Source organism: Saccoglossus kowalevskii, chromosome 8, assembly GCF_978046115.1.
Source record: "Saccoglossus kowalevskii chromosome 8, keSacKowa6.1, whole genome shotgun sequence".
Classification (NCBI taxonomy): Eukaryota; Metazoa; Hemichordata; class Enteropneusta; family Harrimaniidae; genus Saccoglossus; species Saccoglossus kowalevskii.
This window is the reverse complement of record NC_140648.1, coordinates 26943276-26965355: the sequence shown is the minus strand read 5'-3', so window position 1 is coordinate 26965355 and position 22080 is coordinate 26943276. Positions and strand designations below refer to the sequence as shown.

Here is a 22080-nt window from a genome sequence, read left to right as displayed (position 1 = left end):
TGCAATTATAATATTTTTCATTACTGAACATCAAGTTCTCGTACCATGGATATGGATATGACAGTTACAACAATACTACTCCACATCACACATCATTTTTTTTTTTACTCACAATGTAAATAATTCAAAACGCATTTAATATGTGATAGATTAAAACTAGTTTTTTCTCATTTTGTTTTGCCATGTGGAATTGAGAAAACAAATTTCAAGAATGACTTTTTAAATTATGGAGATTCAGATTCCTTTCACTGTGGATTTTTTACTTCTTAGTGGCAGCAAATCCACTGGTTTTGACAACGCTACTATTAAAATAATGACAATAATGAACTCCGCTCCAACCCATAATGGACTTGAGCACTCTTTGTGCTCCATCTATGTGCACAGTTAACACCTTACACATATGTGTCACTCACGCAAAGTGAGCTTTCCATCATGGGTTGGTGGGGGTTTCATTATTGTTTAAATGCTAAAAAGTCCAAGTGCTGTACTGTGTGCTATATACCACATATGAATGTGTTGAGTAAAGTTTGTGCATGTGTTGGGGTCTTCAATTGTGAACATCAAAATGCGAATAGCATCAAATTATGGTACAGATTCATCTGCTCATAATAAATATAAATATAAAAATAAATGAATTCCTGGTTCTGTTGTTTAGCTAACATGCGACCAAATTGGGTTGAATGATCACTTCCCGTCAGTAGGAATACATGTATGCTGTTTTAGGCAGATATATTTACCAATGATAATATGTATTATTATTATTAGAAGTGAATGTTCAAGAGAAGCTCACATAAACCAATCATTAAAATGTGACATGTTATAAGTGCATGAGCTTCTAATAAAGCATATGGTACCAGGTTCAGTTTTGTACCTAGAATGTTTCATATTGTAGGCATCTATGTTACATTAGGAATATGGAAACATGTGTTTTTTCGTTCATATACACTCAATGAAGTTGTATAAAATATAATTTCTAACATCTTGGTATCCAAAACAACATGTGAAAAACTAATACAAACTGGCTCACAAATGATTGGTTACAAGATCAAGCACTCTTTCTGTTATGTGCATACTCAGTTTTATAATGCTTGCTCATTGTGTTCCCTGTAGGAAGCTAGCTGAATTGCTGTGTAGTTTTTGTAATAAAACATTTACAGCAAAGAAACATGTTGATCCAAGATTCTTGCTGTGTGTACCTGTTCTTCACTTCCTAAGACTGGAAAGTGCCCCTTTTAAACCACCATCTGTTGTAGATAATTATGAAGATATTGCTTGGTGGGGAGTGAAATCACTTAACACACAAAGTTTTGTAAACTTCATTGAGTAAGTACTGACTACTCTTTATGAAAGTTATAATATTACTGAATTACCTAACACCTGTTATTATTATGTGTTCATATTCTGGAACAGGGTTGTTCGTCCTACTGTATCTCTGTAGGGGTGGGGTGGTTGCTTAGTAACTTCTGGTGTAAGATCGAAGTAATTTGCTTTCGGGTAAGACTACAAAAATGTCCTAGTACCCGGTTAATCAAATGGATCTATGCACATGATGAGGTGTGGACCAAAATAGCTAAATCTATTGTTAATGAAGCTGGTCTTATCAAACTAGATGTATCCAACTCTCAAAATGCCCAGGAAGCTGGACTTAAAAGTATCCTGAACACAGCAAGAAAAAACTTGCAGTTGTCTGCTTCTACTGACTTAAGATGACATTATCTGCACAAGCCTAACTTTAAACATATTGTACAAATATGATGAAAAACTTGAGCAGTATGTGCTGTTATATATTCCATTAAAATTCTGTTCAGTTATTGCTAAGTTATGTCTTGGGACTCTGCCACTCAAAATAGGTACACTTGGATGTTGTTGATTGTAACTGTCTGGTATGTGCTGATGCTGTGAGGATGAACCTGCTGTTGATACAGATTTGTGTTGCAGATGATCAACCCTAGCACTACAGTCAATAGCATTGGGCAGAAATAGGGAGCAAATTTGAGGTTGAAGGAAAGACATCTGGTTGCGTGAGGCCTATAATAGTTTCACAAAAGAAATGAGACTTGTCTACCTAAGACATTAAAATATAGTAGGATGAAAAATGACATATATTCACTAGTAGAAACGACATTATGAGGAATTTCATCGTGCAGAATTCACATTAATAGTTAAATGTCTAGAATACATTACAAATTCACTCCTTCTGTTGCATGACAACATGTACAAGGTTTAAATAATTCTTTATGATGTATATTTGCAGGAACCATATGAATGTGGTTGAAATTGTAAAACGCCTAGAACCGTTGTTTCCAGTTGACACACTTTTGTGCAGGGCATGTGTGAGGGTTGTACCATTCAATCAGTTAGCTACCTTGGTGAAGTCACTTTCGATGTCAGTATTAGTTCCTGAAGTATGCTACAGCTTGCACTTCACATTCAAAAATCGCCCCTTTTATTTTAAGGTTAGTAAATTTTATATTGTCCTCAAACTATCTACCGGTAGATGAAATATCATTTCCAGTCCACCTACAGACATACTTGGTAAAATCACCGAACAGCACTGTGAACTGAACAAATTCACTATGTTCAATTACCCACCATAGACTCTGGTCAGTCAAAATGACTACCTGTATTTTGAACTGTAAGCATTAATCAGAGATTCTGCCAATGACGGAGATAGAAATAGGTCAGGGGAAGTCCCATGACCCCAAAATTCTTTTCCCTTACGTCACGAACCACGTGACCGAGGTCATATGGCGGCCCATTACGGCCGGATAATCACTCTTCTTTTTCTCCGCATCGACGGGGATGAAGTTTAGCGGCTCTGCCTGCACAGTCTGCCTTTTCGGGGACTTATGTTTTGACCTCCTGTATGTTAGAAATGCCGGGACCAATCACAATCAAACTTCACACATACATCATACATGATATTATACATATGCACAACAATTTGTTTCACTATCTGATTCAAGATGGACATTTTTGTTCTAAAAATCATCAAAATTAAGCATTTCTCGGCTGTTTACAGATGGATTTTGTTCAAACTTGGTATGTACGTTGGACATTATAGGACTATGATGCACATCATTTTGTTTTCAGATAAGATTCAAAATGGCTGACTGGTTGCCATTTTGTTTTAATAAATGTGGTTCTAGTGCCATATTTCTGACTTGCTGTGACTGATTATGTTCAAATTTTAAATATTCATTATAAATCATGTCATAGATATACCAATATATTGGTTTGATGATCCTATTAAAAATGGCCTAATGGTGGCCATTTCTGTGCTAAAAATCATCAAATATCAAGCATTTCTGGCATTTATGGATGGATTTTGTTCAAACCTGGTACATACATTAGACATTACGGGTTCCTGATGCATGTTATTTTATTTTTTAGATCGGATTCAGAATGGCTGATTAGTGGCCATTTTGTTTCAATGAATGGGCTTCTAGAGTCATATCTCTGACATGATTTGACTGACTATGTTCAAATTTTATATATTCATTATACATGTATTCAAAATGGTGGATTTTGTTTTAATTAATGCTGTTCCAGAGCAATATCTCTCATTACTCGTTTGACGATCAGATACAAATGTCAATCATTTGAATGTTAAACAATCATCATAATCATATTCCTGACATGTTTATATTCCAGCTATATTACTATAAACAAAACCATATATCCTAAAGTCGATAACTAACAGGGACTGTGCCATGCGTGGCTTGTTTATTATAGTTACAGTACTCATTCCGCCCAACCTCTTGCTTTTATCACTTTTTTTTCGACCACTTATCGCTTAATTTCCGACCACTCGCTGCTTTCCGACCAGAAAATGACCACTTTTTTTCCGCTCGCTCGATCCTGCTATGGCTGGCTTCAGAAGCGATGATCGTACATTGTATGTATAAACTTATGTTTTTATTCGTAATAAATTTAGGTTCAACGATTCAAAATACAACGCGTATTGCTTTTCTGTATTGGGAAGGGGAGTCAAAGACGCCTTCAAATCACTTGACACATTGTAACGTTTGCTACGCAAGTCAAACTGTGACCTGTATTTACATATTTACGTCCTTGTGTGCGTAGTTCAAGCAGCTATATAACTGGTCAATCAATCGTGATATGTATTGAGTACTAGTATTTGTGTGTGTGTTTCTGTGTGTGATTTTGACTAAATTTATTCCAAACGATGCTCAGAATAATTTTACACTGTTATTTGCGAACACAACTCACACTATGACCCTTACTCAATTTGCATAAGTAATAAGAATGCAGTAGTTCAGAAAATCTATCGGGTCAACTTTTGCTCGTGTCTGGGTGCGCAAAACAAAAGTGCACATATAATCATTGCATAGCTGAATTTCTACAAATTAATTGGACTCTAACTACTAGCATAATGACTGTGACGAATACTCGCTTGTCTGAGTACATGCGGCGATGAATTATTGGATTTTCAGTAGCCGGACGAAAAATGAAAGAGATCTCGGAACAGTTAATTGTTGAGGAAAACTTAAAACAAAACAAACGCAGCCAGTGATACATTTCGAAAATACAAATACAAAATAAACACAATCAGAGGCGCCGACCACGCGCGTTGGAAATAAATAGAACGTGTTGTGACACAGTCTCACCAGACTCTATCACTCACGCAATATAATTATTCTATTTCCCAAAGCAATTATATTTAATACATTGACGAAAAACACCGCAAGAAAAATGTAAATCAGGCTTGTAATTACTAGTAACTCAACTCGAACACAATATTGATTACTGTAAAAGTGGATAAATTCGAACCACCATCAAATTCAAAATTCAAACGATCTTGTTGAATGTCAATCAAAAATAAACTCGATGTTTAGAAAGACAAAAACAACAACATATTACAAACAAGAGTGCAAAAAAAAGTTAGCAGCAAAGAACGAGAAATGCATGTGGGAAAGCGATGAGTGAACTCGAGGAAATTATGCTAATGTGTAAACACGCTGTCAGGCGAGCGAGCGAGCACGCAAGTGGATACTTCCGGATTTGCGCGGCCCAAAAAAAAGCGGAAATTGTCCGGTCGAATTGAACAAAGCGAGCGAAAAAAAAGCGATCAAAATCCGGAAGCGGGCGGGAGGTTGGGCGAAATGAGTACTGTATTCATGTATGGTGGTATGCCAGCTGTTTTAGTTTTAATTATCAAATTTAAGCATTTCTGCCATTCTAGACCTGGATCTCCAACATGTATCAGCAGAGTTTTCAAACTTGGTGCATATACTGGACATAATGGGACCAACATGGACGTCATTTTGTTTTTTCAGATCTGATCATTTTGCATGCATGCACATGCATTTGTTTCAAGAATTTATTCTATTTTAAAGCTAAAAAACATCAAAAGCAAGCATTTCCACCATTTTGAGACCAGTTCAAATGCCATGTCAATGACTTATTTATTTAAACTTGGTACATTGGTAATGTATTGTTGATTTGTGCAATGATGTTATCCAAATGGTTGGCTGGCAACCATTTTGTTTGAGAAAATCATCACTTTTCATCTTTTTTTGCACAATTCTGCTTGTATCTCAATTTTACACTGTCCAATTAGTCTTGTTTCTTTTAGAAAACTAATCTTATATACCTGCTATATGTATTGATTGTGTCAAATGGCTGTTTTTCAATCTTGCGTTCACCGTAAAGCCACTTGAGTTCCTTGAGGTTTCATTAGTATTCAATGTCCCTCAAATGGCCACCTGATTGACTAGATATTTCCTGTGTTCTGCTTTGTTTTGCTGTGTTTCATGCCTTGTTCTGTGTTCCGTTCAATATAATTGTCTGTTGACTTTTTAGTGGTTTTTATCCTGTCATCATTCCCACCTGTTTTCTGCAGGTAGTCAGCCATGTTATTGACTTTATTTTATCACCTTTCTTTCTCTTGTTGCTTAGGCTATGTATGCTGTTCTTTTTTTTTCCAAATTGTTGAATAGTTGTTTTGCTAGGATAGTATTGTTGAAGGGTAGTATTGTTTTTAAACCAAACATAGTTTATAACCATACTGTATACTTATAATAAATATTATTTAAACTAAAAAAATCCCTAGCACAATGGTTGTGTTTTTGAATTGACTAAACAAAGTAATATGCGTATACGCTGCCAGGTGCTGGGGTCGAGTATTTACGTCAGTGATTAACACTTTGATTAGAAATTTGCAGATTTTTAGCATCTATGTGTGAAGCACATTGAAGTTTTAAAATCTTGTTATGGCTGGTAACTTGGTTTGGCCACCATCATGAATTTTCAGCAAAAATGTTGTGCATTTGTACTCATGAGTGCTTTAACCGATCAACTTGATATTTGGTTTGAAGCATGGCCAATAACCCTAGAGAAAAATAAAATAATTTTGATCAGTCACATAGTTTAGCTGCCATCTGAATTTTGATAAAAATTATCAAAAGTTTGGGGCATTTGTCTTCATAAATGCTTCAAGTAATCAACTTTATATTCTGCTTATAAACATGTATGGTCAAAGCTTCTTACAAGATAAATAATGTAATTTTGATCAGTCGTCACCATCAGTTTGGTCACCATCTTGTATTTCTGGCATTTTAACATTGACATTATAGATGAACACATGCTAGCTGTCTTGCAGTCCAAGACATTTAGCTTACATTCTAAGTAGAACTACCGTAGAACATGTACAAAGAGTAGCATAGTAAGTGCTGACTATTCATTTGTCGTACAAGAAGAAAGTGGTTGCATTGATATTTTCAGTTGCTTGATGTATTTTAACATTTTCAATTGTCTGAGGTATTGTAATGTAAGAAATGCCACTGCTGGTAATAACTTCTCATGCTAAACACCAACATAGTACAGTGTAACAAAATTCACCTACTATTTATTTGCTCCAGCAAATCTTTCAGGATACTTGTTGGGAGATCATTGAATCTTTAACTGGTCGTATACGCCATTTGGAAATGTCTGAAGAAGAAACCAGGTACATGTACAGTATGAATACATATACTTTTACTAGTCCGTCATCAGATGATTTATTTTCCATTTTCTTGACCGTTGGTCGACAACATTTCAACATCAGCCATTTTTCAGGCATGAACATTACACATGATGGTTTTACTGATGCATTCATTTTGTTTCAAGTTTTGATACAAAATAGCTAACTGTTAGTTTTATTTTCAAATGTCCTTTCCAATTTTGTGGACACTATTTCTCTGGTTTTGTCTAAATTTGGCATAAAGGTAAGACATGATGGCTTGTATTTTTCAGTGAAATTCAACTAATTGGTACCCAAAATTTGGTACAAAGCCACGATATGCATGTCAAATTGTTTTTGTTTCAATGAAATTTCCTCAACATTATTCCTTATCCATTTTGTTTCTTCAAATGCAAGTATATGCAAATACATTGAGTTGTAGAAAAAAAGGTTTCTATTTGATTCTGATGTGGACACCAGTTTTACTTTCTTAATTTCCATGTTCTGTAAACTGATCTGTTCAACAGTTATTATGATACACAATGTGTTCGGTGTTAGGAAAATTATCCTCAGGCTGGTTTCATCCACTTTACCTGTATAAGTTGCTTGATAAAATGTAAATTATATACTTTTCATCTTATAAAAATCCATTAAAGTCACTGCTCTGTCACCTGATTTCTAAAAACAAGCAAAAGTAAAATGAATTTAATCTATGCAAGGTTTCTCAAATTTTGTATATGCTATTTATATTGAATTACCAATTAATTTATTTGGCTATTTCAGTTCACAGATAAATGAAGATGATGTAAAAAATCTCTCTTCATGCTTGGAGGATACAAATTCAGTATTGACACTACTGAAGACAGTTATGAATAAATCTTACATAGATTCGTATGATATTCTATGTTGTATATGTAACTTATATGCAGCATGTTACAGTTACACAATGACTAAAATTCCACAGAATAAACGTGTGACCCGACAGACTTCTAAAAATACTGAAATTGACAAAATGAAAGAAATGTATGACAGTGTTATTTCATCTATGCACCAGTGGATTCACACTAAGCTACCATATTCATTGTTCTCGAGCTGGGAATGTGGAAGCAAAACAGATTATACCAATGAACTAAAGGTGAGTTTTTAATTGTGAGCTTAATTTTACCTCATTACCTTACCAAAATCCAGTGTATAGCATTGGTAGACAAGTTGAGCGCTGTCTTGGAAAATTAGCACCCCCAGTTGTAAATAAAATGGATGACTTAGGGTGTCCAGTGCCAAATTTTTACAATTCTACTTCTGAAGTCAATATGTCAAAAGCTGATGATGACTAGAACACTTTGCACCCGCTTTGAGTGGAAAGGTATTTTCTTTTGATTTGTTTGTTTGTTTGTTTAGTTTTCTGGAGAGGAGGGATTTCCACATGGCCTTGAATGCCATTTTGACTTGTTATTATTTTAAGTGTTTTTTGAGAGATAATGTCTGTATAGGGTGTCTATATAGGAATGCTCCTCCTATATCTGTCTTTTCAAATGTCACACATGCCCTCCCAAAAATGAACAAATAAAAACTAAGAATAAAAATTGCAAACAGATGAGTCTTGAAGAATGCATGAGTATACATGAGACACTCTGAGTGAATTCACTAATGACATTTGCCAGCAAGTTTCGCAGGCATTGTCAGTTAAGGAGGTTACAGATAATGGGTTGTTGCAATGCAACGATGAATCAGGTGGGCATTGGCAATTGTTGCAGGCCAAAGCAAAAATAAAACTCAAATGGGACTGAATTTTTTTATTGCATCAGTATCAGCTGGACGCTGAGGTAGTAATAGATTGGGCAGTCAATAATTGCAGCAGCTGTGCAGGAAAGTCAAGCAATAAAAATTAGTCAGTCTTGGAATAAAAAAAAATTATGTAAGGCCACTGAGGCGAATGTGAAATTTTCTCTAACCCTAGACCTAAGCATCATGATGCTGTCATTCCACCACTGACTGACAAGTTGTTTGTAGGGCAGAGAGTGAGTAATATGGAGTAGTATTATGGGACACTAACCTGGTCATTGACTATTATCAAGGCCTTCGTTATGTGGTGGCCACATCATATGAATTCTGGCTAAAGCTACTCAACCATTGAACATTTATGCCTTTATTTATGCCAACCTGTCAGGAAAGAGTAACCCTGTGTAACTCAGACAACTAATGAGTTTTGTGGGAATGACTTGCAAGCAGCTCTCAGAGTATGATCAGTAGTGTTAGTACTCTGTCCAAGCCCAGCGATGTTGGCTGCCAGTAGGGATGAGAATGACATAGACACTGCAAAGCCTAGCAGCCCACAAATGATGACTGGACTAACCCAACTTGCCAAAGGGATAGCAACTCCAGACAGTTTAGTTTTTGGCAGCGCCCTTTCCTACTTTTAGGAATTTTCTTGATGGTCACAGTTGACCTGAATCTCTGGCAGATCACCCACCACCTGTGTATGCTTGGGGCCCACTAGTCTATCTAATGCTATATATTGGATTTTGTTAAGGTAAGTATGACTTTATAACGCAATAAAATATACTAATTTTGCTCCTTGATAATTCAAAATTTTACATAGTGCAGTCATACTTACCTTATTCCAATCGCCTCCCATCTTTACAATATTCCACTGAACCCCCTAGTTGTCCAATTTTATTGGCACATGCTAAATTTTCGACATGCAAATGGACGTTTAGCCTACAAGTCCAATGCTATACTTTAATTTTGATAAGGTAAGTATGACTTAACTAATATGTAAAATTTTAAATTATCCTTAAGGGGAATTTGTATATTTATTTATCAATAAAAATTATTTATCAACTCATGCACTTGATCTTTTTCTGAAGTTCCAATGTATTTTGAAACATATTTACTCCATTCATTGCTACAATGTATAACTTGTTCTTCCTTGAATAATGGCAGTATAATTTTGATTGACAGGTATGGCACCATATATTCTTGGTTGAGTTCTCAGATCAGGAAGCAGGGGAAATATGGCATAAACATTTTCTGGAGCTGTTTCAGGATAGAGTTAAAACGGTACTTTCATACTACAATTTTAAAATAACTAATGTGTGATATATTAAGAGTTCATGAGTCAAATCAATGATAGTATTACAACCAGTGTGACTGAAATTTAATTTTGTTATAAATTCACATGTTATTTTCCATGTCTACTATATCTGTTGCATTACAACTATAAATAGTTCTCAAATTTTGTAGTTGTCATTGAATACATTATGTTATAGTTTGTCAGAAATATTTAGAGATGAATGAGTTTTGCTGTAAAAAAAAGAGAGCCTATACCTAAACATTCAAGCTTTGATCATGACATTAGCAACAACTTGCTATTAAATGTTAGCTCCTGTGTGATTTCATGTTATTCTATGTGAATATTGTATCTTCAAATATTTTTTATTTTATAGGCAAAACCATCGCAAAAGGTGAAACTGTTTTGTCGTAAAGATGTTCAAGATTATCATCCCACTGTTCAGAAGACTTTGAGTGATGCTGCCTTCAGTGCTGTTGGAGAGATTTGCAAAGTAATTATATTTAAATTGTTTTCTACTGCTACATACAAACTGTATTATATATAATGTTCAGTTCTTTTAACTGAAAGTGAATATATACATGCGAAAATAATGAAAATACATTTTGTTGACTATCCTGGAAAGTGTATGCTCCCAAAACAACACACTTTTTGTTGTCCTGCTTCTGTGTGTTGATGAATTAAATAGACATTTGTCATATTTTGCGAACAATTCATAAACATGCATGGATCTGGTACCTTAAAACATCTGAAAGCAACTGCATATTTGTGATAGTCAGAAGTTGTCACTGTCATATACATGGTAGCTTATTAACTAGTGAACCTACCATTTTTTTATTAGCTCCCCTGTCGACTTTGTCGAGCGGAGCTTATCATATGAGTGATTGTCTGTCGTCGTCCGTGTCAATGTTTTACTTTTTCAACTTCTTCTTAAAAACTACAAGTCTGAATGCTTTGATACTTGGTGTACCTTGGGTAGACCTCTCTTAGGTTTGTTCATTTCATGTTGATATCTTCAATTCTCTAATTTAATGATTATTTTTGTAATTTTTGGTAAAAAGTGATATTTTCGAATTCTTGTTAAAAACCGCAAGTGCAATTGCTTTGATATTACATATATAGGTACTACATGTGGACCTCTCTCAGATTTGTTTATTTTGTAATGATTGATATCTTTAATTTTCTAATTTTGGTGAATATTTTTGGTAAAAAGTGATATTTTTGAATTCTTGTTGAAAACAGCAAGTCCCATTGCTTGATACTATACATATTGTTCATTTTCTAATGATATCTTCTGTTCTTTAATTGAAATGTGCATTGCTGACAGCGGAGCTATCTCAGCCGACAGGCTGCTTGTTAGCTTTCATTTCTATTTTTATTTGAATTTTTTTTTGGTGAGATATTATTTATGTATGAATGATATACTCAAGGTTGATGTGACTTAACATCATTTTTCATTCCAGCATGCAAAAGACTCTGAAGATCTATTTAGAACAATTAATCAATCTGAAGTAAATGAATATGGCACATTATTATCTCATATGTTGGAGAAATCATGGCCCGCTCCAAATCATGGAGAAAACTGTGCATCATTCAAACAGATTCTACAGCATTTGTTGACTTGGACTCCTTTTGTTGGATTTTTCAAAATGACAGGTATATAGAAAATTTCACTGTCTTTATACATGCATATACAAGTAGTCAATGTTACTTCTTTTGTTTTGATTGATCAGTTTTTGAATAACAGTAAGCACCAGCAATCTCAAGAGGAATCATATATATAGCGTATGCAAGGTTTCTGGACACATTCTTGGTCGTATCATTTGAAACATGTGACTATGGAAGAAGAAATATTTTCATGGTTTAATCTATAAAGCATATTTGATGTAACTAGGTTTTAAATTCACTAGTTTGTGAAAGAAACAATACTGTTATATTTGAATATCCACTTTTTTTTTAGTTAAGTGCTTTTTGCAGGTTGATGTAAGTGAAAATAATACATGAATAATTATTCCATATACATTAACTGTTACATGCCCCAATATGGATATGATTCTACTCTACTGAAATGAAGTTTCAGAAAGTATGATGCGCCAAATCTTAGAGCTTCATTGTACATGTATAGGACTTTTTTTCTCTTCAGGTGCGAGCCAAGGTCATGGAAACATTTTATCTACTTTAGCACAAGAACATGTTGCAATATCGCAGTCTGTTCTTGACAGCTTGACACAAGAGCTACTGAGTGGTGCTATACAAACTGATGATCTTAATATGGTGTTGAACAATATCAATCATTTTCTTGAGCTTTATAAAGTAACAGGTGGTGAGACTATTCCATCGAAGGAACAGGGTTGTCACCGTCCAGATTTTCCTAATATCACAAAGATATTAGATCATAGGAAAAAAGAACTGGAAGCTTTTGAGCATGACAGAAAGCTCATTAGTTCCTTCCTTGGAATTTGCCAATCAATTCAACCAGGTATGATTAAAAATACATGTGTTTGTTAAATTTGATTAGTAACTATATTTATTGTTGTCATTTGAATGTATATCAATATGCCAGATTGTTTTTGAATTGACATAGAGATACTGGTACCTGAATACAATGCATCTGTTGAGCATGTTACTAATTATTATAAAGTATGTGTCAATTTGGTTGTACCTGTGATTACATTTTATTTCTATTTTTCTAGTTGATATTCAACAATTGCAAGAAAAAGTTGAGGTCAACATAGATGAATTGAAACTCTCGGATGTTTGTAATCCAATCAAGCTTGACCAAATTGGTACTCGCCTCCTAGAAGTAACCTTCTTTGGATTGTCTTTGGCTGTGAAAAAAATGCTGGAACCATTGCAAAAAATCCACAGCAGTTCACTTTTTCAGAACATGTGGATTTCCAGAGCAAAAACACAACACAAAGAGAAACAAAAGCGAAGTGGTACTAACATACTGTCTATTGATGAAGTTGCTGTTGAAGTATGGCAGTTTGTCTTTAGAGAAATCATGGAGGTTCTAACCAAGACACAAACTGGGAGTCTCACTCTTAAGGAAGTGGATACTCTGTTTGGCAGATTCCGAAATCATTATGATCAATTGGAGAAAGAGTTGATGCAGCTCCTTGGGGCTAGATCAAAAGCTGATTGGATCAAAGACAGGATGGTCCAAATTAAACAGTATCACCAGTTAGAAGATAGACTAGATGCAGTTGGTACCATTATAAACATAAAGAAGACATTTGGATTGTCTGGTGACTTCAATGCTGTTCTTCTGCTGTCTTCAGTGGTATGTATATACTGTGTTTTTCCTATTATACAAGGGCCAGGCTATTTACCAGGCTGTTTTTCTGTGCATTGGTTGGAATCGCTTCTTGAATGTATACTGTAAAACATGTCTTTTTAGCTATTATGTTATTTTAGCTAATTTAAATAATCTGTAATTTTATGTCAGTTTGTTTTGCAGATCAGGTTCAAAATGATTGATTGACGACCATGTTGTTTGAACTAAGTTTAAAACAGGCACTTATGGTTTTGCTTTTTTTTGGGTCTTTATTTCAAGCATACCTTGACTGATTCTCTTCAAACCTTGCACATGCTTTAGTCTGATACGTATACATTGGCAATGATTTCGTGATTGGGTAAAAGATGGCCAACGGCAGCCAGAATATCCTACAATCAGATATAAATTACACAATTTTCTTTGTATTTTATTAATTAATTTATGTGACCTCGACCTCATTAATATGCAATATGTATATATCTCAAGTACTGTTAAGACTAAGGGCAACTAGTGCTATAAGACAAAGAGATATAACTAACACATCAAACGACCATATATCATCATCATTTGACTTAATCAATATGCATAACTGTAATGTATTACAGCCGTTCTGAGAATTATTTGGACAGTCAGTTAGCAATATATCTTATTATGTCTATTCCATTTTTGTAACAGGTACAACTGACTAAAATGAGCTAGGGGTTGACATTTTTTGACAAATTTAAGCTACACCTAACTTTTGATTTTTAAAATTACTGAAAATAATTACAATATAAATATAAAAAATAAAGAATCGTTGCTGTATACGCACGCTAGATAATACTTGCAATTCACCATGCTGACAATCCCTATGAAATAGTAATCCCAAACCATGCGTCAATCAAGTGGCGCCGACAAGTCTAGATTGGGCAAAGACCCGCAAATGTTTTGCAAAGTTGGAAGTGATTTTGCTAACTAGGCGAATAATTCTCACAATGGCTGTAAGCACTGCTGCAGATAATGACATGCAACCAGTGCTATAATGAAGGCATTTAACAAGTGATATAACTAAAATACATGTCCATGTATGGTCATGTAACCTCATTAATATGCATAACTGCATAACATATCAGACAAAAGCAAGTCTGTGATCAAAATAAGACATACTTCAAATAAATAAATTTTATCAGTGACAAGTTGTGTACAAGTGCAGTTTGAAATGGAACGATTTTTAACACAGTAAATTCAAACATAGAACTCGCTCCAGATAGAAACTTGTAGTTCCAAACTGGTTGTTACTTGAATTGTTTTGCAATAGACATTGCATTCTATTGTTTTGTAAAAATATCACTGCAATTATTTCATCTATTCGTAAAAAGCATGTTGTTGCTCAGACGATGACCTACGGATAACTGATTTAGAAACGTTCGCCGCATTCTATTACTCGTGAATATTCATCAGTCTGCGTTTACATGGTATTCTCTATATTCACTGTTTCGTTCAGTTTTTATTCATTCTTGCATCACAATTGCAATTTTTGTTTTGTTTTGATTGTAAACATTTTATTCGATATGTAAATATATTTATTCAAACCGTTATTGAGTTTATTTTATTGAATGATATCGTGGGTAGTAACTGCATGTAGTGTGGTGCGTAAAAACTTTCTAGAGGGTCTGGACAATGATAACGTTTAAAATAAAATATTCAATCCAAGCAAAATCGAGGTCAAAGGATCAGATTGCATGCATATAATTATAGATAGTTAAAACAAAAAGTATTTGAACTATTGTCGGCTGTTCAACATCTATAAAAACCAGAAAGGCAATTACAAGACAATGTGAACCTCGGAAATTTTTTGTTAGTCCGAATTTTAAATGCGAGCGGGCGGGCGGGCGGTGATATTTTGGTGTTTTGCACGATCGAAAGAGGAAATTGTCCGGTCGAATTCAACAAGCGGTCGTAAAAGCGAGCGAAAAAAAAGCAAAGTCATTACTCTTGTTTGCACACTTGCTACAACATACCATGGTTACATAGCTATCAGTTTTACAAACTTGAAGATATCCTGTGCACACGGCTTAAACCGTTTTCTATATTTGGAATAACAACAACATATTAGTAATATGCAAATCACTACAACACTTTTACGGGAAGTCATCACGTTATCGGTTGACACGCGGTAGGTATTTCAAAACACATTTCATCCTGTCTTTAACGCGTATAACATTTAGCTCCGACATTAGAAGGCATTATTTAGTAGCTGGTCACTTGGCAGACATGTTTCAATGATTATAACTTCATATTTTTAAAGATTTTTAGGCCTAGTTTGAAATTCATTGACCTTGAACGTTTTTTTGTGTTTATCTCGAAAGTAATTTCTACATAGTTCTACTGATTCTGTACGCAATTTCGAACACACAAAACGATCGTCGCCACTTTTGGTCAAATTTACCGCTATATAGTGTACTGAAGGAATGTTCCTGGATTTTTTTCTGTCTGCCTTTGTCTAGATTTTTTGCTTATTTTTATATAGAGACATGTAGTTTTTACTCAGGTATTAACGTCCAAACATTTGAAATAGATCTACATAAAAACAAATTATAGTTGCCAAAAAACTGAAGCACTTCTCTATAATATTTACATAGAAAAATATATTCAGTCGTGCTGCAAATTAATTATTAACTGCATCATTAACCGTTTTACTCCATTTACGATTATTCCTGTGATCACGTGACTTGGTATTTGCATAAATTAAAAAAATGGCATATTTTCAAAGTTTGAAACAAGATCTTTATTATGGTACATAACATGTATGGGTAAAATGTATGTTTCAGTCTGTGTATTGGCCAAACAATTGAACCAGCGAACATAATCTAACCCCCTAAGTATATTAATGAGGTTACGAGGTTATATGATCTTTTGTGGCCATGTTATTTACATCTTTCATTCAATACCTTCATTAAGACATTGGTTGCGTGTGTCACAGTCTGCAACAGTGTTTCATATATGACATTTATGCAGTTCACATGATGAGTTCACATGACCATATATATATATACTTCCACTCCATGGGCGCTAAACCACCATGTGATATTCCAAGGAAGGAATGCATCTCTAGAGTGAAATCCATGTGAAAATTTCAGATCAATTAGACCAATACTCGACATGTAATTGCACAATTTTCTTTTTTTGCAAAATCAAAGATGGCAAACAAACCATATGACTGATCAAAATTATTTTATTTTTCGTATAAAGCTTTGGTTGTGTATGCTATATACATAATATTGAGTTGATCAGTTGAAACAAAATAGTGGCCAAACCATGTGACTGATCAAAATTATTTTATTTTTTCCTTAAAAAACTCTATACTATACATGTTATTTACAAAATACCAAATTGTAGCATTCATGAGAATGCCCACACTTTTGATCATTTTTATCAAAACATAAAGATAGTGGGGAAATCTTCTGACTAAATTAATTTTACACTGTCTGAAAAAGTTCAGTTGAGAGATGCAACATGACATATTTTGAAGAAACAGGATAGCTGAGACATCAGTAAAAAACTACTTCCTGTTAAAAAAAAGTAATTCAATATGGCGGCCAAACCACTTGATTAACCCCCCAAAAAGCTAAAAAGTAACTTTCATGTCATTATGTTCTGTGGTTCTGAGGAAGAATTTTAAGCATGTTTCCAGTTTAGACTTAATCTAAGATGGTGCTGACGTTTTTGACCAATCAGATTGTTGCAAGGAGATTTCTGTAACTCAGTCAAGCACCCTTGTGCTCACCAAGTATCTATTCTTTAGCTACAATTCTAAAAAAAATAATCCAAATGCATCATAATTAGATCTTTGACCAACTTCTTCTTGTACCTCCTTCTCGAGACCCGTTTAACAAAATAAGCTGAAACTTCGAAATTTCACATACATGTAGCTCTTTAATAAGCTAGTTCGATCCAAAAACTTGCTGGGTGAGAAGCAATAACAAATTACAAAGCAATATATCTGCCAAACCAAGAGGCCGACCACCATTCTGAAAGTTATTTGCACCAGTTCCCATTAGTTTGCATCAGCTTACAACGTTACAAGGTTCTAGCATCAGCCATTTTTACCATCAAATTCACAGAAGAAAGAAGATGCTAAAAAAAAAGAGATAGGGGCCAGACTTTTAGGCATCACAGGAGTCCATTTTTACATTGTGTCAAATCGTTGAATAGAACAAAATATTGAATTAAACATCACATGGTTCAAGTGATGGAGGATTCTCACTTATAAAATGGTTTGGGGTACTTTAACTTGTTTTCTGTGTTATTTTCAGCGCGATGCGGATTTCAAAGACAGAAAATTGGAATCAATTAATCATGAGGTTGTGACAGCTGGGATTGCTTTAGCTGAAATGTCACATGCGAGAATACTTTGCTTGCAGGAACTGGTAAAACAAAAAGCTTTGGTTGATTGGCTAAGAACGGAAATTAAAGGTTGGTAGGATGATCAAAATGTAGTCGTTCAAACAATGTTTAGTAAGGCACAGTTAAATTTAACTTTGTGCTGATGGCAATGCTTTGTTTTGCACTAATGATGCAGCTGAACAAATTAAAACTTTGTTGAACTTCGACCTTGAGTTAATTAATACTTGGTTTCTAAAATAAAAAAGCAGACAATAGGCCATTTGCGATTGTGTTTGTAAGTAAAATTGAGACTCCCAGTGTCTATGTTCACAATACATTTTGGTGAAGACAAAAATCTTCATATAGCCCTCAGTTGCAGGTAATAATTGTTTACAACTTTTTTTTCAGGTTTCACCAAATTACTGTGAAAATGAAAAAAAACAGCAAAAGAAAATTGCACCTATATGTCTTATTATTAATTTAGTAGAGTAGATGTTTGTATAAACTTATCTTTTTGGAAGGTATGACAATAATTCAACTGAGAATGTTTGGAAATTTTCTACAAAAATCTATTTTTTTTTGTATCTTGTAGATGTTCAGCAGTTGAAAGTCTTTGTGGATTTAGCTATGATATCAGCTGGTGAAACTGACATGGAGGTAGACAGAGTGAAATGTCTTCACCAAGCCACAACAGGATTTTCATCCTTCATATTTGACTTGAAACCAGATGCAGGATTTCATCAATTAATGAAAGCGTGTGAGTCATTGTGGAATGCACTGAGAAATGATGAAGATCTACCAGAGAAACTTGTGAGTTGAATTCAAACCAACTTCTATGCATGGCAGGTTAATTCTTTTCATATCTTTACATGTACTTGAAAGGCTTTATTTATATTAATTATGATTGTTGACTCATGTGTGCAAAACACACAATGGGAGTCTATGCAGTTAGTGTGTCTGTATGTGTGTGTGTGTATACCTAATTAGCGTAAAAATTCATAATTTTTCAGCTAATTAACTTAAATAAGTTCTAATCACATTTCAATGACACTGCACAGATCTTGAAATCTGTGCATATTAATTACCTGGTTGGCATAATAATTTACTTATCATCTTATTTCAATGAATCATGCTACTATTAGACATTGCAACAATGTAATTAGTTTTGGATTTGTATACATCGATATTAATTACCTAATTTGCATAATAATTTACTTTAATCAGCACATTGTATATGAAACATGGTATGTATGTGCCCTGGAACAGTACACAAACCTAAATAGTTTGGGGTTGAAATCTATGCCTAATACTTGCTTCACTTGCATAATAATTACTATTTAAAAAAACAAAAACAATTATTGCATTTTATAGTGGTATAGTGCATTAGTTTTGGATTGAAATTCAAGCATACACTGTACTAATTGCTGAATCATCACATTTCATTGAAATTTGGTTCATAGATACTCTGTGGTAATCCACAGTTGTGATATCTCAAAAAATCAGATTTAAATTGAACTTGTGGTGCTCTGGAATAAATTAGACTGAAAAGTATTATAAAGTATTAAAAGTATTATAAACTTCAATAATGTGAATCACATTGTTTTCACATTGTACATCTCAAATAGCAGACAAATATTAGTAGTCAAGCTTCTTGTTTGGAAGGCTAATTCATTTTTTTAATACTCTCATTACAAAGGAGATCTTTCTAAACTGTCTTTGATAATAGCTTGTTCGTCGATATTTCTCAAGTTCTTGCTCAATTTTAGCTTCTTTTCTCTCGCAGTTTCAGCTCTCTCATATTCCCTTTTTGTCACTTGTTAGGTTCTTTGAGTCTTTTTTTATTATATGAATAAAGTAACTACATACTCAGGAAACAAACTAACAAAAGATAATCTTGAGTATTAATGTATATTAAGTCGCCACCCAATTCTCCAACTTTTCCCAGTTAAACCAATTTGTTTCTCTTGAATTAGTAAATCGACAACTGCCAGATTTAAAATTATGTTTACCAATTGCAGGCGTTTAAGACCCTATCTAAGAACTATAATTAACACAGAGAAAATCACAACCTCACTGGCTGATATTACAGACGAATTATACACTATTGTGTGGTTAAAAATTATAACAATTTAGAGTTCTTAGTGATACTTGTACCTGAAATGTTTCTGAACACATCCACTAGGATGGTATCTGCCTGTTTTTTGGAAAATTCAGACGTTGAAGATCAAATAGTACAAATAAAATGCAAATTCGACCTATATCAAATACTAATAATTATCATTTTGTAGAGGGGCGTAAGTCATCATCTAGATTGGTTGAAAGGAGTCAAGGAGTCTCATGGATCGGTTGAAACATCATCTCTTAGTCAAGCTGAAGCCATCAATACCAAAGGAATATATGTAGTTGGGAGTATTGATAAAAATGCTGTGGTATGTAAAAAAATGCTGTTATTTCTTAGTTTAGAGGCTGGTGCTATATGTTAAGTATGCTAGCAATGTATTAACGCATCAGGGCTGTATGAGGGACAAGGTATGGGAAATGAACACACAGTGAACACACGATATTGCCAGTAAATAAGTGGGGGGGTATTCGCCCTCACGTGCAGGCGTCGTAGCGGCCGACCCCATGATGCAACTCGCAGATTTGAGTTGCACCATGACATGGACAACGTGGTACCTGAGTGTGAACGGTCTCTACAGCAACCCTGCCAGTGGGCGTTGAGGGGGCTGTTGTCACAGTACGAGTCACAATGTAGACTCGCACTGTGGCAAGAGCACCGCAGTAAAATACCCAAGCAAGGCTGAGGCCGCTGCAGTGACAACCCCCTGTACTTTATTGATAAAGAAATAAATGCATATTTTACAGAGTACACGCTGGGTACCAACAATATATATGTAACTTTTTTTTTTTTTTTTTTTCTTTGGTGGGTGGGTGGGAGGTGAGAAAACTAGCAGCATGCACGATGGCAGTTACAATGCAAGTGGTCTGTACTACTAGTGAAGAGAGTGATAGTGATGTACAGGACGAATATGATTGGGTGTAGATATGAGGATTACAAATTAGGAAAGAGTTGATTGGGTGAAGATATGAGGATTATGGAATAAACAAGTGGAATGAATGTGCATGCATGATGTAAACAGGAAACAAAAGTGTCATTAAGGAATATAAGCAAAGGTGGATTAAATATTAACGAGGTGTAGACATGAACAAAGGAGTCAGCTGACATGTAAACACAGATGGGTGTAGTTAATTAACTGCAGGTGTGGGGCCCAGTGTTACCGGGGTTACGACTTAAGATTAAGAAGTGCAAGATGAGATGGTGTGCATCCAGTCCTTTACGTTAAACTCAGATTACTGCGTAATCAGCCAACTTATTAAAGTGAGAAAATTAGCATTGATTTTCAAAATAAAAATGAACAGATGAACATGTCTCATGAATATGACGTGACTTAGGCTCAGACACTGTGCTTCTGATTGCTTGATTGGGCAATTTTATATGCCTGTATAAATTATTTGATCCAACAAATGCATTGACTGAAAATACAGTGCTTTGTGCATAGGTGACAATACATCATTCATTCACAGGATACTTTGGAATCTGTAATAAGCTTACACTTCCAATCTGATAAGGACTCCACAATGAACAATGATGATCATGACGAGAAGACAGTCATCAAAGATAAAAAGTACAATCTAGACATGCTGAGAGATTTGCAGAGTAAACTGATGCTGGTTGCTGGGAAAGCTGAACAAGGAAGAGATGCAGTCGAAAGATTTACAGAGGTATTTTTGACTTTTGTGTGAGAAGCCTTTGCGGTTGGTGCATCTGTGTGTGTATGTACCATACTCGCCCGACTTAGCACCCATAGTACACGGCTCCAAAAATCATGTGTTTTAGGGGGGTGCATCTTTTAGGGAAAATAAAATCACGAAATTAGTTGCCTTGTCATTCATTTCAACAACACTTTTACAATGAAGAAAAACGAGGAAGAGATGCAGTCGAAAGATTTACAGAGGTATTTTTGACTTTTGTGTGTGAAGCACACAATGGGAGCCTTTGCGGTTGGTGCATCTGTGTGTATGTATGTACCGTACTAGCCCGACTTAGCACCCATAGTACTTGGCTCCAAAAATCATGTGTTTTAGGGGGGTGAGTGCTTTCTTGAGCACCCATTCGAAAAAGAGTGCAAATGACAATTTTCACCATGTGACAAATTGAGGTATTACGTCTTTTAGGGAAAATAAAATCAAGAAATTAGTTGCCTCGTCATTTATTTCAACAACACTTTTACAATGAAAAAACCAAAATGATCACAAAAAATATGCCCATTTTTATTACAATATTAATCACGTACCACCAGAATTTACGAGGTTAACAATATTAGAGTCTTCATTGTTGAATGT

General features: G+C 34.7%; 1 protein-coding gene across 1 annotated transcript in view; it reads left to right on the top strand.

Moving 5' to 3' along the window:
* LOC102802792 (E3 ubiquitin-protein ligase rnf213-alpha-like) overlaps positions 1-22080 on the top strand; it is a 64101-nt gene that overhangs the window by 23806 nt on the left and 18215 nt on the right. Inside the window, exons 9-21 of the mRNA XM_085502819.1 lie at positions 1111-1323; positions 2255-2456; positions 6885-6970; positions 7748-8099; positions 9926-10024; positions 10411-10527; positions 11498-11690; positions 12178-12513; positions 12728-13317; positions 17607-17766; positions 18269-18486; positions 19965-20105; positions 21262-21459. Of these exons, the coding sequence (XP_085358945.1) occupies positions 1111-1323; positions 2255-2456; positions 6885-6970; positions 7748-8099; positions 9926-10024; positions 10411-10527; positions 11498-11690; positions 12178-12513; positions 12728-13317; positions 17607-17766; positions 18269-18486; positions 19965-20105; positions 21262-21459 (2905 nt within the window). The remainder of the gene's footprint in view (positions 1-1110; positions 1324-2254; positions 2457-6884; positions 6971-7747; positions 8100-9925; positions 10025-10410; positions 10528-11497; positions 11691-12177; positions 12514-12727; positions 13318-17606; positions 17767-18268; positions 18487-19964; positions 20106-21261; positions 21460-22080) is intronic.